General features: G+C 40.9%; 1 protein-coding gene across 5 annotated transcripts in view; it reads right to left on the reverse strand.

Annotated features, from left to right (window-relative positions):
* Positions 1-402: 402 nt before the first annotated feature.
* The window catches only part of Gabra3 (gamma-aminobutyric acid type A receptor subunit alpha3), a 393,665-nt gene continuing 373,798 nt past the window's right edge, over positions 403-20,269 (reverse strand). For all 5 annotated transcript variants that reach the window (XM_063246537.1, XM_063246536.1, XM_063246535.1 and 2 more), the window contains 2 exons: positions 19,345-19,556; positions 403-2,278 (listed from right to left, as the gene is read on the reverse strand). In XM_063246537.1, coding sequence (XP_063102607.1) covers positions 1,943-2,278; positions 19,345-19,556 — 548 coding nt within the window. In that variant the 3' untranslated portion in view covers positions 403-1,942. The remainder of the gene's footprint in view (positions 2,279-19,344; positions 19,557-20,269) is intronic.

The raw sequence follows: 20,269 nt of genomic DNA on the forward strand, positions 1-20,269 counted from the left end.
ACGTGGCTCAACCAAGCAGATGCTTACTGATAATTGTTGCCAAAGAGAACTCCTGCCTAAGGGAAATGGTAATCAATGGAAAAGGGAAAACCCTTAGAACTGCAAGGAAAGAACCTTTCTCTATTTACTGGGAGGTGGTGAATTTGGGAGAGAAAGTAACACAACCTTTCTTTCTCCTGCATATTCAGTAATGAGATCCCCTAGTCAATTGAAACTGTTTTTACAGGGTTCCCTTGTGAGTGGTTGCAACAGATCCCTTGCTGGGGGATACCATTCTTCCAGTGCAGGGTAATAGTGTTAGAAGAACGGAAAGCATTCCAGGCACCAGGGTAGGGGGAGGAGTCAAGAACAGAGTACAGCCCGTGTTAGGCAGAGTGACCAATAAGAGTTCTCCAGCCCAAATACAATTCAGAAAGGATTTAATAAACAGCCGCTAAACATTGCACCAAAGCATTTGGAAACACAATTAATACACAGTTGATACAGAAGATCAGGCTTCCACTCTAAATTCTTTAAGACAATCATTTACAGCCCCGCCCACCCCCCCATCCCCACATGTCCACAAGACTACACTCTTCTAGTCAAGAATTTACCTATAGACACAGCCTTAGGAAAAAATGGGACTGGCATGCATTATCCCAGCAATGGCAAGGAAGCAGAAGATCAGGGAAGGATGGATGGAAAGGCAACCAGCAGCTAAGGACACACCCCGGGACAGCTTTTGTTTCTGTGGGAGGCCAGGGACAATCTGCTTGCTGTACCATCTGTGGCTCTGCCTTGGGCTTCTAGGAGTCTCCAGACAAGTGCACGGAATCAGATCCATGCTCTTAGAAGCATAACACAGAAACTTTCTAAAGACCTTTACAGTGTCCTCATGACCCAGAAGGCCCACTGAGATGGTGCTGATTCTGAGGTCCAAATGGACCTGGCTTCTCAGTTCTTTCTCCATTTTGGCTACTGAAAAGGGGTGCAGTATCATTGTTTATTAAAGACACTTGTAAGGGGCCTAGGCAAATTATTCAAACTTCTGCGACTCAGTGTATTTACCTTATAAAATTTGTGTATTTATGCCTGTCCCATTTACTAACATTAAGAACAAATTAAATCAAATGGCCTTTACATAATATGGTATAAAACTGTCAATAAATTCAATGGTTTAGTTGACTCAAAAAGGGCTAGAGAAATTTGTATTGATCTCCAGGTCACCCCTCTCAAGCTTCGTCATCGATGACACAGGACCAGAGGTCCCTGGTGTGCTGGGCGAGGGCCTCAGAAGGGTGAATATGACTTTTTACCTGCCAGTGACCCTTTGTTTTGAGCCAGACTTGAATTCTCCACTACCACCAACCCTTCCTATCCCACCTGGTGATGGACAGGTTGCCTTGGCCGGGAGGTGACTTTCTCACGTCCTCCAGCTCAGAAAAACTCTCACGCAGCCTCTGCTCACAGCCCTCTGCCTGGCAGGCCCTGCTGCAGGCAGAAGGTGTGGCACAGAGGACCACACTGCGCAGTCCGGTCTGGCTCCCTAGGAAGTCAGAATCGTGTGATCTGAATCAGCCCACAATTCTCCTCAGTCTGGACTTCTCGAACAGCCAAGGCTCGCAGGACAGGGACTAGGGGTCTCCTGTTCTTCCTGCGGTGGGCGGACTGCAAGAAAACACATGCGATGCCGGCAGCTGGGGGAAACCGGCAGGCTAAAATGTGCAGGTGGACAATGGCAGTGTTTGGCTCTGGTGGGAGGAGGACACTATGCAGTGGCAGAGGGACAAGTCATGTTTTGGTTGCTATTTTTTCACTGAGATTCATAAATATGAACTGAGAGTCACAGCTCTGAATGAGGGTTAAAAAGAAGAATCCTGGACCGTGTGAGGGGAGCCCCGGGGCGGGGTGCCTGGTGCCTCAGGGGTGTACAGTGCTCTGGCTGCTGGGCCACCTCCACGACCTACTGTTTGCGGATCATGCCCTTGATAGCTGACTCCCGGTTCACGTATGTGGCCCAGTAGACCAGATTGAAGATAGCAAAGAGCACAGGAAAGATGATGCGGGAGATTTTGTCAACCTTGCTGACACTGTTGTAGGTCTTCGTCTCAGTCGGGCTGTCCTGCACAAAGGTGGCCTTGGGCGAGGAGATGATGGTCGGAGTGGAGGACGCACTGGGAGTAGCGCCCTTGGAGATGGTGGAGAACTCGGTATCCTTGGCCAGGTTGATGGGATAGGTGGTCCCCACAATGTTGAAGGTAGTGCTCGTTTTCTTGGTCGGAGCTGCTGGTGTTTTCTTCTAGAGATCAAGAACAAAGGGCACAAAGGGAGAACAAAACAAAAACCAATTAATCCCTTACACAGAGTACTGCCAGAGGGTGCAGGGAGAGGAGCCAAGAGCGAAGTTAAGCCACTAGGTAGGCAGGTTTGGGTCCAGGGATAATGGAAGATGAGTTTCAAAACAGAAACCTTGCATCATCCTGGCTTACTGGCTAGGTGGCTTCAGCTAAGTCACTTTTCCTCTCGGGGCTTTAGTTTCTTCATCTGTAAAATGAGGATCAAGGTAACTGGCAGGTTGTTGAGAAGATCAGATGAGAAACGGTGGTAAGACTCACAGGAAAAGGTGGGGCATTAGTCATATGGGCTGAGACTGCCCTCGTTTGTCATAAGAAAACTCAGCCTCAGAATGAATGATGGAACCCGTGCTAGCAATCTCGTCTCCTGACTCTCAGCCAGGGCTGGATTATGCGGCTTTCTATAGGCACGAGACCCTGTTTGGTTCCCCAAGGAAGAACTCCAAAAGGCTGTGACCGTGGCGCATCTCCTCTGAGGAAGAGAGCTTGGAGAGCCTGAAACATCATCTTGTTGCAAAGATACAGTGAACATCATCTTGTTGCAAAGATACAGTAAATAATGTACGGTTACACGCATCACTACGGGTACACCCCTGCTTTGTGCAGTGTAATGTGCTCAGCAAGCTTCAGGGTATAGCAAGGCTTCCTCCTTTGCTGGGCAGCGGGTAAGAGCCACAGGCTCCCCACAGCATAATGGAGATGATGCCTTCTGACACAGCAAAGGCAGCGAGCTAGGGATTTGCTATGTCTTCTGGGCTTATTTTTCAGAGTAAAACATCTCAAACACGCAGCGAGGACACAAACACACACAAGCTCCCTTTCGTTCCTGCACAGACACACTCTTGTGCACGTGGAGAAGAGACAGACAGAGGCAGTACTCAGGGCTGAGTCACAGCAGCAAGGCGGCGGCAGCAGCACAGACTCCAGCCCAAGTCGGGGGCCTGGCCTGTCATCTGCAGCCTGGCTACTGCCTCACCCTTTCCTCTGGCCTTTTCTTCCCTCCATCCCTCTGCAGCTCGAGCAGGAAATGGGTACACAAGCACCTCTGAAATGCGCTCATTTCCAACACCCTGTGCTCCTTTTTTAATGTTACTTTGCCTCCCAGCACCTAAGCTTGGCTTCTTTGATCCCACATTTCCTTCCTAGCTTTCATTCCCACCCTCCCTTATTGCCCCTCTCATCCAATCTCTGTTTCTTTTTTGTCTTTGCTTCAGAGTCTCCACCATTTTTATGTTATCTGCATCAGATCTCACTGTCACTTAGCCTGCTTGAACATAACCAGGGCTTTGTTTCGACATTCACAAAATGTCTACTGGACACAGAACTCTGCCTGGCACTTAGGGGTTAGTAGAAAGGTGAAAAGCTAAGCTAGCTTCTGTCACTGTTTCCTAGGAAGTCACAGTTCTGTCTGGGCGAGCCTTGTGTATGCGTCACTGCCATCTGATGTGATCAAACTGCTAATGTTTCTGAGCGAATGCTGTGGGAAGTCAGTAGAGGCAGGGAGAGGAGAATACTTTCAGGTGTTGGAAGAGGCTCCGAGAAGGCACTGAGGCTTGCATTACAGATGTCGGTCAGAAACTCAGCAGGTGAAGATGCAGACAGGCCGACGCACGGGCCCACTTGAGGGGCTTGCTGGGGTCACATCGCGCTGCGCAGGACAAAGAGGAGGAGGACTCAGGGCGTGCAGACAGGCAGACGGCAGATTGGAAAGGCTTGTCTGCCACCATCTCCAGCTCTTCTTTGTCTATGATGGCTCCAGTGTGCTCCATCACATTGGTTTGACTAATTGGACATTTTAAAGCAATGTTGCTCTTTCCCTCTGAAAGCTGCAGTCACGTTGCCACAAGTGGAAGAGGGAAAGAGCTCTGAGGCTGCTAGGAATCTTATAAATGCTTTAAATACTACATGAGACTCATTTATAATTACCAGAGTCATTGTGTGAATGGAGCCCTGCTGCGAATTGCATTTGCTATTCAATAAAATAGTGCTTTACTTTTTTGCCTGCTTACTTATTAATTTGCTTAGTAATCTCTTTTTTGTGAGTAGACCTCAAAAAGGGAGGGGGAGGAGACAAAAGGAAAGAAAAATCACAAGAACTACTCTTGGTTAGAGGATTTCGAATGTTATTTCATTTAGTCATCCTGTAATTCAGTTACAGTCAGATCTCTGAGACAATTATTTGAAACAGCGAACTCTTTCTTTAGCTCCATAGGCACTTTGTGTGCCATAGGTGAGGAGAAGCAACAATTGATTGAATCATAGATGTTTTAAGTAATAAAGGAAAATTACCTTTTAATGTCTCTCACCATTTCCAAGCTAACACAGTTTAATTAGCCTTTATAATTTTACCTACATTGCCACCAAAGGAAATCAAAGCATAAGTTGTAGTAATGAAAAGACAAGAACAGGAACAGGAGGCACGGATTAATGACTAATATTTTCCCATTTCTGCATCTCGTGTTTTAATACTTCTTGCCCAGGAATTTTCCAGGTACAGACTGTTTTGACTTTGACAAAGTTACTATTCTACTCCTGCCTCTTTAGCCAAATGTCTGACTTTTAGGCGTGGGGTAGATAATTACTGAATGAAAAACCGATCCACCCCCATGGAAGAGTCCCAGTGTGATTTCTGGTTTGTCCCCTAAGCCTTGGAGTAATTTCTGCACCATAAAGCTGAAATTTACTTTTGAAACTTTCCCAAGTTGTCTAATTTCTCCTATAAAACCACCCCATGTGGCTTCCGGGAAGAGGCCCTAAAACCTTACATAGACAAACATGTATCGAACCCGAGTCTTCTTCAGATGGCACCCTTGTGAAATTCTTCTGAAGTTGCTATTGGAAGGGATTAATTTGGGCCTCAAATATACTTAAAACCCTACCACAACCTCAGAGTTTGTGCTTGCAATGTTTGTTGACTCTGGGTCAAACCCTGAGAGGCCACCAGCTTTACTGAACCTCAGTTTCAATGGAGATTCAAAGATGAACAAAGTCAACAGCAAGAAAATCAAACAATACAATTTAAAAAATAGTCAGAAGGCTAGAGTACCTGTCTCCAAAGAGACAAGCAAAAGGGCAACAGGCACATGAAAAAGTGCTCAACTGGTACATTAGGAAAAAGCAAACCAAAATCACAATGAAATAACACCTCACATCTATTAGAAAGGCTACAATAAAACACCCAGAAAATAAAATGTATTGACAAGAATGTGGAGAAGTTAGATTCTTTATATGCTTTGGGGACTGTATGATGGTATAGCCATGATAGAAAATGATATGGTGCTTCCTCAAAAAATTACAAGTGGAATCACCATATGACCTTGCAGCTGTGCTTCTGGGTAGCACACAATCTCAAATTCAAAGTAAGATCTCAAAGAGTTACCTGTGCATCCATGTCATAGAAGCATTATTTCCAATAAACAAATGATGAAATCAACCCAAGTGTCCATTAAGAGAAGAATCAAGGAACAAAATGTGGTCTATTCATATAACGTGACACCACTTAGTCTTAAAAAGAAAGGAAATTTGCCAGGGATTTAGCTCAGGGGCATAAGTGCCTGCTGGTCCTGAGTTTGATTCCCAGTGCAAAAAAAAAAAGGAAATTCTGCCATACTGCAACGTGAATGGGCCCTGAAGACACTGTACACAGTGAAATAAGCCTGTCCAGAAAGGAAAATTACTGCATGATTCCCTCTCCTGAGATGTCTAGAGCAATCAGAATCACAGAGACAGCAGAGTGTTTTCAAGAGCATGGGATGAGGGGGGCTTGCTGTTTAATAGGTGCAGAGTTCCAGTTCTGAAGGGTGCTAAGAATCCTGGAGATTGTGAATGTACTGAACTCTAATGAAATGTGCACTTAAGATTATTAAGGTGGTCAAGTGGTAATATTTTACATTATATGTATTCTAGTAAGCTTTAATATATATGGCGAATCAAAGACCTGGCCTAAGGAAGCCCTATTTAGTGAAGGTAATTGTTTAAAATAAGATAGAAATAAGACATAAAGAAGAATGCACAAATAAACATTTAGAGAGATATAAATAATGAATGAATCATGGGAATTTCAAAGAGGAAAGGAACACACTAGGTGTGTAAGAGAGAAACACACCAGACATGCAAGAGTCAGGTAAGCCACCAGAGAGTGGAAGAAGAGTAATCCTTGTAATGGATTCCTGAAAGGATGTGAACTATCCAGAGGGCATGTGGGAATTTCCCTGGTGCAGCTCCCCACAGACCCGGAGATCCTATCTATGCTTCAGTTGGCTTTTCAGAGACTGTGGGGGTTGTTCATTCACCCATGAAATCTTCAATGTGTGTCCACTAAGTGGCAGCTTCTGAAGGTGCAGCGAGGGATAGTAAAACACAGCTCCTGGCCTTAAGGGGCTCACGTTTCAGCAAACAGGGCAGGGCGTAAACATAGAAGCTGATAAATACATGGCAAAGTCCAATCAGAGGCTGGGACCCATAAGGGAGACCCATAAGGTGGGGCAGGGGCTGGGAGAGATGAGATAGAGACAGTCTTTTGCAGAAGCTGAGCAGAGGCCTGAATAAAACAAGAAAACAAGCTTTGAAAAGATCTGCACAATCGAGACCCCAGAGAACAGCAATGAAGGGACTGGGTCCTGTAAGGCATCTAAGATATATAAAGATTACAGAGTTTAATCTAAGAGCAGGAGGAAGTCATTAAAACTACTCTGAGCAGAATTTTTGTAATTTACAATCGTAAATGAGTCTTTTTTTTTTTTTTTTTGTGGCTCAGAGAATGGCTGGTAGGTATGAGAGCATAGGGCTAAAGCTTGGAAGCTACTTCTATAATGAGGCTGGCAAGACAGATGGCGCCCAGTGTTAGGCCAGAGGAAGCCAGCCTGCTGGGAGATGTCTGTGAACAGGGAGCAGTGAGTTAGGTTTAAGTGGTCTGGAGTGGGGTGTGGGGCAGGGAAGATAAAGAGAAGAAACAGGAATGGATCCTGGGATTTTGGCCTGAACGGCAGGGAGAATGCAGGGTTACAACCTGAACTGGAAGAATGAGAGATAAGCGTATTTAACGGGGAGATTAGGGTTAGTGTTTGGGCGAGTTAGAATCACACTGGGCATCCCAGTGGGAAGGCAGACAGCTACATATGAGTCTGTTGCTCAGTGGAAACATCCAGGGAAAGACTTTTGGAAGTGACTGGCCTCCACACAGTCCTTCATTCCATTTCTTGGGATTTCATGATGTCATCTGAAAAATAAGGGCAGATTGGGAAGAAAAGAGGCTGTTTTGATGTAAGAAGGTGGCAAGGATAGTGCCAAGGGACATATCAAGGAAGAAAATGAAAAACTGGAAACCCTCAAATATGGGAATCCAAGAGTCAAGTCTTCAAAGGAGACCATCATCTTCAGCACAGGAAAGTGGGAGAGCGGTGAGGAGAAGCAGTGCAGGGCACGAAGAGAACACGAGTTATTACACTTCTGGAAAACAGGATCTGGAATCCTAAGTTTCTGCTCAGCAGAAAGGCAGCGGAAGGGAAGCTGCAGCTGAGGACGAAGTCAGCCAACCTAGGGACTGCAGGGGCTGCACGGCGATAACACTGACGGTGCAGATGTCACACTTCCTGCAAACAGGAGATGCTTACAGAAGGGGGGGGGATCTACTATATGCTGTGTTATCAGGTGACACAGATAGCACTATCAACGGCACAGCTATCATTCATGGCTGCCAAACAGGGAAACCTAAGACTCACCAAGAAGCTAAGTAACATGTCCCAAGTCACACAGCCAAAAAAAAGAGAACATACATTTTACATCATAAAAGACATTTTGCAACTTCAGGATTCTATTTTACTCTTCTTAAAGTTTGTATACACCTAGGGTGAATAAATTCTAACGTTTTACAGTATGTGGGGTAACTACAGTTAACATTAATTTGTGTATTTCAATATGGTGAAAAGAGAAATTTGAATGTTCTCAGTAAAAAGAAATGATAAATGTTTGCAATGCTGGATATGCTAAAATGCTACGAATATTTTAAAAGTAGATCTAAGAATAATTACCTGCTTTTTACATGTAGAGGTTTAATTATTAATTTTAATTTGGCTTGATGATTTTGAAGTGTGCAATAACTTAGAGTAGTAACACACATAGTTTTTAAAAATATAGTCCAATATGGAAGCGCATGCCTGTAGTCCCAGCACTCTGGGAGGCTGAGGCAACTTAGGACCTCAGGCAGATGCTACCTCAAAATAAAAAAAAAACTAAAACAACAAAGACCTGGGGCTTTAGCTCAGTGTAAATGCCCTGGGTTCAATCAGCAATACTGCTAAATAAATAAGTAAATAAATAAGAAAAAAACAGGGCTCTCATAGGGAATGATTTTTAATTTTCTTCATTGATTTCTACCATTATGTCTATAATTCTAAATCTATGATGAGACTGAGATGTACGGTGAGTATTTAAATTTGAAAAGTCTGGTCCCATAAAGGACACGGAGCCATGCATCCCCCTCAAACTACTCCTTCACTTTAGACACATTTATCTTGTCGTTCTTGTCATTTTCTGAAGCAGCTCTGGAAGTTCTCTTTCCTGAGGTTCTGTTGTGGCTCCTTAAACATCCTGAATCATTTTAAAGTGTTTATCTCTCTTTCTTGGTCATTTTAACTTTAGGAAAGAGCCAGAAGTTGCACTGTGTGGCACTCAGAAGCAGCATCCACCAAACTTTTGATCACATTTCATAAAGAGACTCACGGTGGAGCACTTGGAGAACTGCTTTGGAAAGTTGCCAGAAGGATAGGATACAGCACGTTTGAACTGGAGGGGGGGGGGCTTGAGGCAGGCTAACGGCAATGTGCATTTTAATGTAATAAATTTTAAAAATGTGAACTTTCAGTGTATGTTTCAACCTCACTGCATATATTTACACTTTTGTTAATTTTGCTCACTATGATTTGTCTTTCTATGATAAAAGTGATTGATCACACTTTTGCAACCCTTCCTGTATCAGCCAGGACAATTACAGCGATCTTTGCAGTTCAGTGAACAATCAGCAGTGAAATTGTGACAAGCGACCATGTGAATTTTTGCAAGCTCCTATTCTGAACTGGCCTGGTTTCTCAAAGATGGGCTTGCTACACAGCGGTCAGTCTATGGTTTCACTTCTGTTTGATAAGCTTCATGGCTTATTTACACAGATAAACAAAAGTGTATGCGTTTATTGTATACACTGTTGTCTTTTGACTGTCCGATTTTTAGGAGGAGTACTGAGGAGTGAACTCAGGGACTTCACACTTGGTTTTTTAGTCTGAGTCAGGGTCTCACTGAATCACTACGATTCTTAGACTGCACTCATACGTGCAATCGTCCTGCCCTCGCCTCCCAGAGTGCTCAGAATACAGGCATGAACTACACATCTGGCTCCACACACTGCCCTTTCCACCTCCTCTCCCTCCCTCCCTCCCTCCCTCCCTTCTTTCCTTCCTTCCTGCCTTCCTTCCTTTTGCAGTACTGGAGACTGAACCTAGGATTAGAGATCTTCCCACTGCACTTTAGCCCCTTTTGAAAAATGAATTTGAGACGAGGTGTCACTAAGTTGTTAAATTGTCCATGCTGGGCCACGACATGTAATCTTCCAGCCTCAGCCTCCCAAAATGCTGGGATTACAGGTGTGCATCACTGCACCTTGGTCATGTACCACTTTTTGTGGTCAGAACACATAGAATCTACTCTCTCACTGATTTTCAAAAATATAATACATTTTCATTACCAATGAAATGATATTATCAATGAAACCTTAATTATCATTAACAATGATACCAAGTTTTACATAAATCTCTTAAACTTATTACTCTTATTTACCTGAAATTCTGTGTCCTCCGAGCAATATTTTCCCTGTCTTTCCAACACCCTAACTTTGGTAACCATCATCCCATGATCTGCATCCACAGGATTCACATTTCAATTGTTAAAGTTGTTTTTTAAATTATTTTAAACTAAAATTTATACTTCATAACCTACTCAGAAGGCTGACTTCTAAGTTTCTATCGGTACCTGCACACGTCTCACCTTCTTCCTTGTTACTTCCCCTCCCTCACCTCTCTCTCTCATCTCCTCCCATCCTCAGATCCCCCTTCTCTCTGCACAAAGTCGGCCTTCTAACCTTTACTATCCATCTTTTTCATTTTGCTCCTAAGTTATTTATTCCTTGAGTTTCTTACATAAGGGAAACCCTGTGATATTTAACCTTCTGGGTATGATTCGTTTCACTTAGCATTATGGTCTCAACGTCCATTGATTTTCTTACAAATGACTCACATTTTGCCACTTCCGCTATCTGTACCACATTTTCTTTATTTATTTGTCCGCTGATGGGCATACACTTCTCTTCTGTGATTTGGCTATTGTCAGTTGTGCTGCTACAAAAACGGGACTGCATGGATCACTGAGATGGCTTTAGCTCTTTAGGGAAGAACCAAAAATAGGTATAGCTTGGGCAAGCAGAAGCCTTAAGTTTACTTTTCTGAGGACTCTTTATCTGGATTTCTATAGTGACTGCACGAGTTTCTAATCTCACTAAGAATGTAAAAGGTCTCTTTTCCCCCACAGCCTGGGCAGCAGCACTGTATTTGAGTTTTTGATGCCTGTCATTCTTTCTGTGTAGGATGGACCCTCAGCATTGTTTTAGTTTGCATTTCTCTCACTGCCGATGACGTTGAACATTTTCTCATATATTTATTGACTATTTGTACTTCTTGTTCTGGAAAGTGTTTATTCATTTAAATTGCTTATTTTTCATTGGATCTTTTACTTTTAGGGGTCTAATTTTTTTGAGTTCTTTATACAGCCTTTCATGTGCAACTGGAGTTCTTTTCAGAACATCAATGCCTATTTCTGTGTCTTCAAGAGTTTTACCACAGTTTTCTTCCAGAATATTCAGTGTTTCACTGTCTTTGATCCATTTTGATTTGATTGTAACACATGGTGGAGACATGGATCCACATTCTTTTTTTGTCTTTTTCTTTTTTATCAGTACCGGGGATCGAACTCACGATTGCCTGCTTGCAAGGCAGGCGCTTATGCCACTAAGCTAAATCCCCAGACCCCAGATTCATTCTTTTAGACATCGAAAATCAGTTTTCTCAGCACCATTTGTTAGAGACACTATCTCTCACCCAATGTAGGTTTTTCGTAAAGTCCTAAAAACCTAATTATGGTAGTGAAAAGAATCTATAAATAAAACTATAGTGGTATCAAAAAAGATTGACGAACACATTAGAAGATGGAAAAACATTTCCTGTCCTGGATAAGCAAAAGCAACATTACCAAAAATGATATATAGATTTAATGTAATCTCAATTAAAATGCCAAATTCATTCTTCAGAACTAGAAAATAGCAATCCTAAAATTAATATAAGCACTAGGAGAGACCCAAAATAGAAAAGGCATTTCTGAACAACAACATCAAAGCAGGTGGCATCTACAGTATCATACTTCAGGTTATATTACAAAACCACAGTGATTTTTTTAAAAACCAGCATAGTACAGGCACAAAACAGGCACGCTGACCAATGGAGCAGTAAGGTGTGTCGCATGAGTTCTTTCAGGTTCATCCATATTGTATAAAAAGATAGAATTTCCTTTTTCATTTTGGAGGGTGAATAGTATTCCATTTAGAATTTCTCCACATTTTTGTGATCCATTCATCTACTGATGGACTTTTATGTTGATTCCATATACTGGTTTGTGTGACTAGTGCCTACATGAACCTAGGATGCAAGCATCTCTTGACACAGAGACTTGATTTCTTTTGGGTAGACATCCAGTGTAGGATTAGGAGAGCACATGGTAGTTCTGTTTTTAGTCTTTTTAACTGCCACAGTTTTCCATAAGGGCTGCATGTGTTCACCTTTCCTCACCAGTTGTATCTGAGGACTCTATTTTCTGTACACCCCACAAACACTGGCTTTCCTTATCTTTCTGATAGTAGCCATTACAATGTGTGTGAAGTGATCACCTTCTCGTGGCTTTAACCTAGCATCCCTGATGATTAACAATGTTGAGAAATGTCTATTCAGGTGCTCTGATCATTTTTTTAAAAATTGTTTTTATCATTACCAGGGATAGAACTCACGACCTCACGCTTGCAAGGCAGGCACTTAAGCCACTGAGCTAGATCCCCAGCCCTACTCTGATCATTTTCAATTCAGCCATTTATTACTTCCTGTTGAATTATCTGGGCTCCTTACATATTTTGGATATTAATCTTATCAGATGTGTGGTTGGCAATTTTCTCACTCTTTAGGCTTACATAAAACATGCTGTATATAACGTGCTGTTTTACACTAGTAAATTTAGCTTTGATTGCATAAAAATATCTATATTTTCCTCTGTATTTTATTTTTTGATTGCATGCTAAATGAAAGATGCCACTAATATGCCACTATTGCAATATTATAGCATGTAGAATCTGACTGTGTACTTCCTTTCCCAGTATTTTCCAGTATTTTATGTATCCATATGGCTCTGACGGTGTTTAGTGTTCTTGTCCTTCAGTTTGAAGAACTCCCTTCTGCATTTCCTATAAGATGAGACTGGTGTGCTGAACTACTTCCGCTCCTGTTTGTCTGGGGAAGAATGATCTCCTCCTCCTTTTCAAAAGACACTTTTACTTGATGCAGTATTTTTGGTTGGCGGGTTTTATTCTTCCACACATGGAATATATCATCTTCTCTTCTGTCTGTGAAGTTCACGCTGAGAAGTGTACATTGGTTCCATTAGAGCTCCCTTTCCACTCTCAAGATCATCTCTTTGTCTTTGATTTTCAGTGATGTCATTGTGATATTTCTTAGTGCCATCTTGCTTGGATTGAATCCAATTGGAAGATTTTGATCATCTTTAATTGAATATTTATAACTTTCTCTATACTTAGAAAGTTTTCTGCTATCATTTCTTTATTTAAAATAATGTTTATCTTGCTGATTTTCTTCTCCTTTTTGAATTCCTATAACTCAAATATTCGCTCTTTTGATGCTACCCTATAGGACCTGTAGGCTTTCTTCACTGCTTCTATTCTTTAACCTTTCCCTCCTCTGATAATATAGTTTTAAATATATTTTTCATTTTACTCATTTTACCGCTCAGCTTCAGAATTTGTTTCATTTAAACATTTTCACTCTCTGTTAAATAGATAATTTTGGTCGTTTAATGGTTTCCTGATATCATTAAATTGTTTCTTTGTATTTTCTTGACGTACACCAAGCTATTTTACAACAACTATTTTAAATTATCTGTTGAGCAGCCCATAAGTCTTGGATTCTTTGAAAGGTTTCTTTCTCTGAATTTTTTATGCTCTATTAGCTTGTAATAGAATATACTTTCTGCTATTTTCCTAGGACAGAACATATGACAGGACATTTCTGTACTCCTGAAGGTTTGAAATGATTAGTTTAGATCTCTGGTTAAGTGATACTTTGGTTAAGCGTAAGTTGAATGTCATTCAATTCCCAGGTGTATGCAAGTTATTTCTCCACTGTTTTCCAACATCTAATGTAATTGAAAAATATGATGCCATTCTTTATTATTTCTTTGTAGGTAACATTTATTTTCTTTGGAGGGTTTTTAAAAATCATCATTCTATCTGTGGTGTTCTGAAATTTCTATGATGACATGCAGATTCATGAGAATACCTTCTGCCTGCGAATTTAAACCCTCTCTTGTGTAAAATGCCTGTCTTAGCTCTTGCTGGTGTCCCTCCTCTAGTCTCTGTCCCTGACCCTGCAATTTCTGAGCTGTGCAGATTTAATCCACAGCCTCTTGTATCTTGACGATCTCTTTTTTTTATTTTGCTCTAACTTACTGGATACTTTCCTTCAGTTTACTTTCCTACTTCTCTATTAAATTTTTATTTCAATAAACAATTCTAATTTCACACACTACTCCTTTGATTTTACATTATATAGCATCTTGTTCTTGTTTTGTAGAAAGATATACATATCTACAATAAAAATCTAAGAAGTCAACTTTGTTGTTATAAATTCTCTTTTATTCACTAAATTATCTCCGTTTCTACTCTCCAAGATGAAGTATTCCTTTTTTATCCTTATTTTTGATACTACCTTTGGCTTTTCTCTTTCATAGTGAAATTTGCTTCAGCGATCTTTGCATTCCATTTCTATCTGGTAAAAGGGAGAACCGTGTGTGTCAGTGGACCTCTGCTCAATGTGGTGACTGGTGGACTAGGATTTAGCATCACTAGGCAGAAGCAGGCCACATGGGGAGGTGCCCTAAAACATCAGTATGCAGCCACTTTTCTCTGGGGACACTAAGCTGCTTCACAAGAGGCGCTCTGCGTTCTGCATGTTAGGAGTGTACGTCTAGACCAATGCGCTCACACTCCGGGCAGCCTTGAGGTCCTGTTCTGTGCATAGGCTTCTAACCAAGCCCTAGTCACTCCACAGGGCTTCATCCACTGTCGTGCATAGTTACATCTTAACTTAGAGTTCTTCCAGAGCTCTGCTTTACTTCACTTCAATAAATCAGTTCTTACTCTCTCACTTTACACGCAACTTTCCAAGGATCTGTTACTGTCTCTTGTCTGATATCTCTTCCCAGCCCTCCCAGTAGGTGTGGTTTTATATTTATTTTACTAATTTACTCTCATTTTAGTGGACCTTCCAGAGAAAACAGCTATGAAACACGCGTAGTATCCTCCAAAGCCCACAGTTTGAGATTTTATTTTCATCTTGTCCTGTCTTCTCACTTCTATTCCCTTTCCCCCTAACGTTGTACCTAATTCTTGACCACAATACTAACCATGAATAAATTTTATTTGTTCATGTTATTGTAAAGATTCTATGTTATTGTAAAGATCCCTTGATGACTCATTCCACCTTTAAAAATAAACTAAACTGCAACTAAATTTCAATAGGTTCACTTCAAATGCATTTTACTGTGGCTGTGAGTCTCATTGCTAATCTCTCCATGTCATAGCAGTGTAGACAAAGTACAGGATCGTCACACTGTTGGGTTAGCTTTGTGCATTTCATAGTTTATTTTTCAAATCTCAAAATCTGCTTCCTGTCAATTACTTAAATAGATTGACCCTGGGGGATGGAGAAGAAGGAATGCTGAGACCATTATCTTTTCAGAAGAGTTGTAGAGCATCCTTTATATTCTTTTTTAAAATTTCATTTCCAGTACTCTTTGGATAGGTAAATGGTCATTATTTTGACATGCACTTCAACAATTTCTAGCAATCTATTCTAGTTCTTCCTTGTCTGCAAACCACCCCCACAGTCCTACCTGGCCACCAGAACAAAACTTTAAGACATGAGAAGTCTAAGGCTATCTCATTTTCCACAAGATGCTCATAGTAGTTCTTGGATATTTGCAAATAGCAGTAAAAATAATCCTCTTTTGACATTTGTCCCTTCTCCAGGGCAGTAAACCATTGGAAATTGTACTCAACATGGCTCAGCCAGTTCAGAATAAAGAGGCTTATGATTTCACTTGTTATAGGTCATTGTTAACTCAGACCAAATCGAATTGGGCTTTTCAGTGTCTACCACCTAGAAGTTTACACATACTCCAAAATGGCATTTCTAATGTGCAATTGTTGATAAGCTTCCATATCTCCTAACTGTGGTACCTGTGTATGAGAATTTATATTCAATTTAGCAAATATTAATCTTTTAATTTCAGCTTGTCTTTTAAACTTCAAAAATCTTTATGAATCCTAATTCAGAGAACACTCTTCTCGCAACCAAAATTCATTAATACTAAATTATAAATTTGAATATTCTACCTTATATGTCTTCATTTGAGTCACTGATGGCAGGGTTTGGGTAGAAAAGGTCAAAAAGAAAGCCGTGTGAATTATCCTAAGGGACCTTTATTCAGGTGAATGTCAATCCTTCGGTGAATTCTGTTTGACTTCAGCTGGTCAACTGCTTGCATCAGTCTAATTGTACTATTTTTAAACTGCTTCCTTTTCATCATGGGTGCATAATAAAAAAGTTAGTCAAATGTTTTGATAAAATCATTTCCTGGTCTGCCAGTTCATTTAACTTTTTATTAAAGCTCAGGAGATTAGTTTAGCATAATTTCTTCTTTGTGAATTCAGCCCGTATATATCAGTTATTGCTGCTAATTGTTCTTAAAATATCCATCTAATAATGCATTCTAGAGATCTTTCAGTTTACTGTGTCAGGGTCAAGACATCTTCCTTCTTTTCTCCTCTCTGAAAGTAGCCAAAAACAATAAGGCAAATTAGTTATCGAAACTAAAATTGTCATTTTGCTCCCTTTTATTTCAGTGCTGGGAGGGAGGGAATCCAACCCAAAGCCTTGCATTTGCTGAACAGTGGTCTACCACTGGGCTATATCTGCAACATAAACTTGATCTTTAATGTACCTGGGAAGCTTTCATAACCTTGATTCTTAAAAGTAACAAATTTATTCCATACATAATGAAATTAAGATCAGGATGAAGAAACTACTAAGAATATCTGCTACTCTGGGTTTCAGACCAAGAATAAAATTTCAGAAACTGGATGTCATGGCTTGTGAGAAAAACATTTTCTTGACTTTTACATAAAATCAGTTTCAGTCTGTTTTGTAGCGAGAACATCCTGGATTTCTGTTTGAATAACACACAGTAGCAGAGGAGGTAGAAACTGGAAAATTAAGCAATGTAACATGAGAGGCACACACATATGCACATCTGTACCAGACACAGAGTGCTTTCCAGGAACAAGGAAAGTTCTTGTTGGGTAGAAGCAGAATCGTGATAGAGAAGAGAACTCAAAACCATTTATACAAACGAAGGTGATGACCAAATCACGAACTCTGTATTTCTCACTAGTATCCTGCTCACTCTCTGTCACACCCAAAGGGGTGTTTCCACACAGAACAGGGCTAGTGAACAACCGTGCAGTGTAACTTCAGGTAGTAACTGAAAACAGACTATGTGATGCTAATGCAAAACAGGTGCAAATGGGACAAAAATGATTATGGGAGACTACACAAAAAGAAGCATGGGTGTATGAAAATTAAGTCATGAAGGATAAAATAAATGTAAGACAAAACAATTGTACCATATAAATAAAGGTGAATAAACACTGCTGAAAATACAGGATATGCTTAATTTGGGGGGGGATCAGGTGTAAAATAAAGAGTTAATAAATTACTTGAGAAGAAATGGTAGGCACAGAAGAGCAAAGCAAGCTGCATCATATGCACATTCCCTGCTTCTGGGAAGAGAACTGAAGACAAATGTTTCCAAGAAAGCATTCCTGAAATATAGAAGGCAATTCATCTGTAGACTTAAAGGGCAACATTGTGTCCTAGGGAAAAAAAAATAGTGCATGATGATCACGATATGTCCTTGTAAAGTAACTGGACTTCACAAATAAAAGATACATTTATATGGACTCCTGGACCATGGTATCAAGTCTTCCATGCTGTGAGAAATTCTCATGCTGGCTCTAAATATCTGGATAACAATATTAAATGCCAGAATTAACTATAGAAATCATATAGGATCATCAGAGAAAAAGAATCTGACCCACAAATTGCACAATAGCCAAACTATTAATTCAATAATAAACATAGCAGACACACAGTTTACACATGCAAGAAAGGAAATATGGTTTCCACGAGACCTTCTCAAAGAAACTTCTAGAAATGAGCCTTGAGATAACTAAGCAATGATAGGATAAAGGAAAAGAATTTATTTAAGAATAGAATAATAACCAAGCAACTATAGGAATTTTAGTTGCATAAAGTGCTATAAATATACTAAAGCTTTATAAAGCATAAAGAGTAATAGAACAAAGTCGGGGGAGGGGGTAAAAAGAGACTGCTAGAGAGATAAGGTAGTATTTGTACAGATACACTGATTTCCTTATATCTTGTAGTAGATGCATGATTTTTTTCATAACTAATAAGTCAGTGTATAGAGAGGTACATATGTACTAGAAACACAAAAATAATAAAAGGTAAAGTGTATGGAGGAAACGGAGATACATATTTTTGTTCTTTATTTATAGATAAGTTAGTAGGGTCTATTCAGGTAATTCAAATCTGTTCCAAGTTGTACCAACTTGCCATTCTGTACTCTATGGAATGAATCTTTTCCCAAAGTTTCAAAAATATTCATTAGCATTTCTCCACAATTCTTTGGTGGGTACTAGAACAGTTCTGGAATCAAGTCTGCCAGTTCTTAGCACAGCAGATAATCTTAATCTATGTCTAGATACCTGAACTCATTTAAAGTGTCCCGGGAGGACAATCTTGATTTCATAGTATTGGCAGTTTGTTCCTACCAATCTCTTCAGTTTATTTCCCTTCTCTTCTTTCCCATCCATGCACTAATCCAACCAATGTTCACTCGATTTTCACCCAGTCAGATGCTGTTCAGGGATGTAGGAAAGGCCCTGCACTCAAAATGCTCACAGTCTGTAAGGAGGCAGACCAAATAACTTTAATACAAATACATGTCTTAACATCAGGAGTATCTGCCGGCATGACAACTAAATTTATCTGGATAGTTCTGGAAATGTTTTGTGGGGAAGGAAGCATTTCATTAGGTCTTCAAGAATGAGTTTTCACTAGGGAAAGGAAGAAAGCATTTCATGCAAAGAATTTGAAACAAGAAAGGATCCAGATGCAATGATGACCAGGTTGCTTTGAGTGTGATGTGATGTGAATGTACTGGAAAGCAAAGGGCAGGGGTTGTCCTCTGGATTGAAGTGAGGTCCAAGCTTCTGGGTTACACTGTCTAAGTAACAACGATTTTGGCCTTGAATCTAGCAGCATCCCACTTAGGTTTGATCCCAGACCTCAAGACATGAAACCCCTAGTGAAGCTTGACCTTGCCTTCAATCCAGGTTGCCAAGAAACACTCCCGTTGAGAACCTGGATTGCCAACCCCAGTGAATAGCACACAGCCCTGCCCAGTTGCGCAGGCCATGAGCTGCCCACTCCTGGTCCCAATACAGCTCTCTCAGGGTGTGCTTCCCAGCCCCTCCTCTGTGAGCTCTCACCTTCGTCTCCACGGCCTCTGGAGTCTTCTTGCCTTCCCAAGCCCAACTCCTCTTAGTGAAATAGTTGACAGTGGCGAACTCAATCAGAGCAGAAAACACGAAGGCATAACAGACGGCTATGAACCAGTCCATGGCCGTCGCGTACGCCACTTTAGGTAGAGAGTTTCTGGCACTGATACTCAAGGTGGTCATGGTCAGTACCGTGGTGACACCTGGGGAGAGAGAAGATGACAGCAGTTGCAAAGGGAGGACACTGAGCATGTGATTATCACGATCATCTACTTGGAAGAAGGAAATTTATTCCACTCATAGCTCCTCTAAAGTAAAATACAGAGAATGTCCATGCTGAATGAGTCCACCCACCAACCACCCCAGAAAGAACCTTTTCAAGGGAGCTTTCCTGAAACACAAAGGACAATCAGATTATGATTTAAAGGGAAATATGGTGTCCTAGGAAAAATTAATACACGTTGATCAGGATATATTCTTGGAAAATAACTGGACTTCGTGAATAAAAGACATATTTATACAGGATTCCAGACCATGGCATCAGGTCTCCTTTCTCATGCTGGCTCAGGAAGAGGAACCGAAATCGAGAGGGGAATAGGAATCTTCAGGGACACATTTTAAGCAGTTTTTCTGTGGCCTCTGCTTAAACATTTTAATGAAGAAGTATGTAAGACTTTCATTGTCAACAGCTTTTAAATTAGAAAAACCTTTTTTCGCAGTTGAAATCTGCCTTCTCTAACTACACGATCTCAAAATGCCTTCTGTGACACACAGTGAGAAAAACCTGCTCCCTCCTCTCCAGGATTTGAGAAGGTGGCTGTGAACATGGAGGTCAGTGCTCCCCTCATGAGCTCCTCTTTTGTTTTCTTCAGGTGGTATCTTAGTATGTAGCCCAGGCTGGCCTGAACTCCTGCCT

Source organism: Cavia porcellus, unplaced genomic scaffold (assembly GCF_034190915.1).
Source record: "Cavia porcellus strain 051 isolate PalLab524CR breed Dunkin Hartley unplaced genomic scaffold, mCavPor4.1 scaffold_3, whole genome shotgun sequence".
In the NCBI taxonomy this organism is placed as follows: domain Eukaryota; kingdom Metazoa; phylum Chordata; class Mammalia; order Rodentia; family Caviidae; genus Cavia; species Cavia porcellus.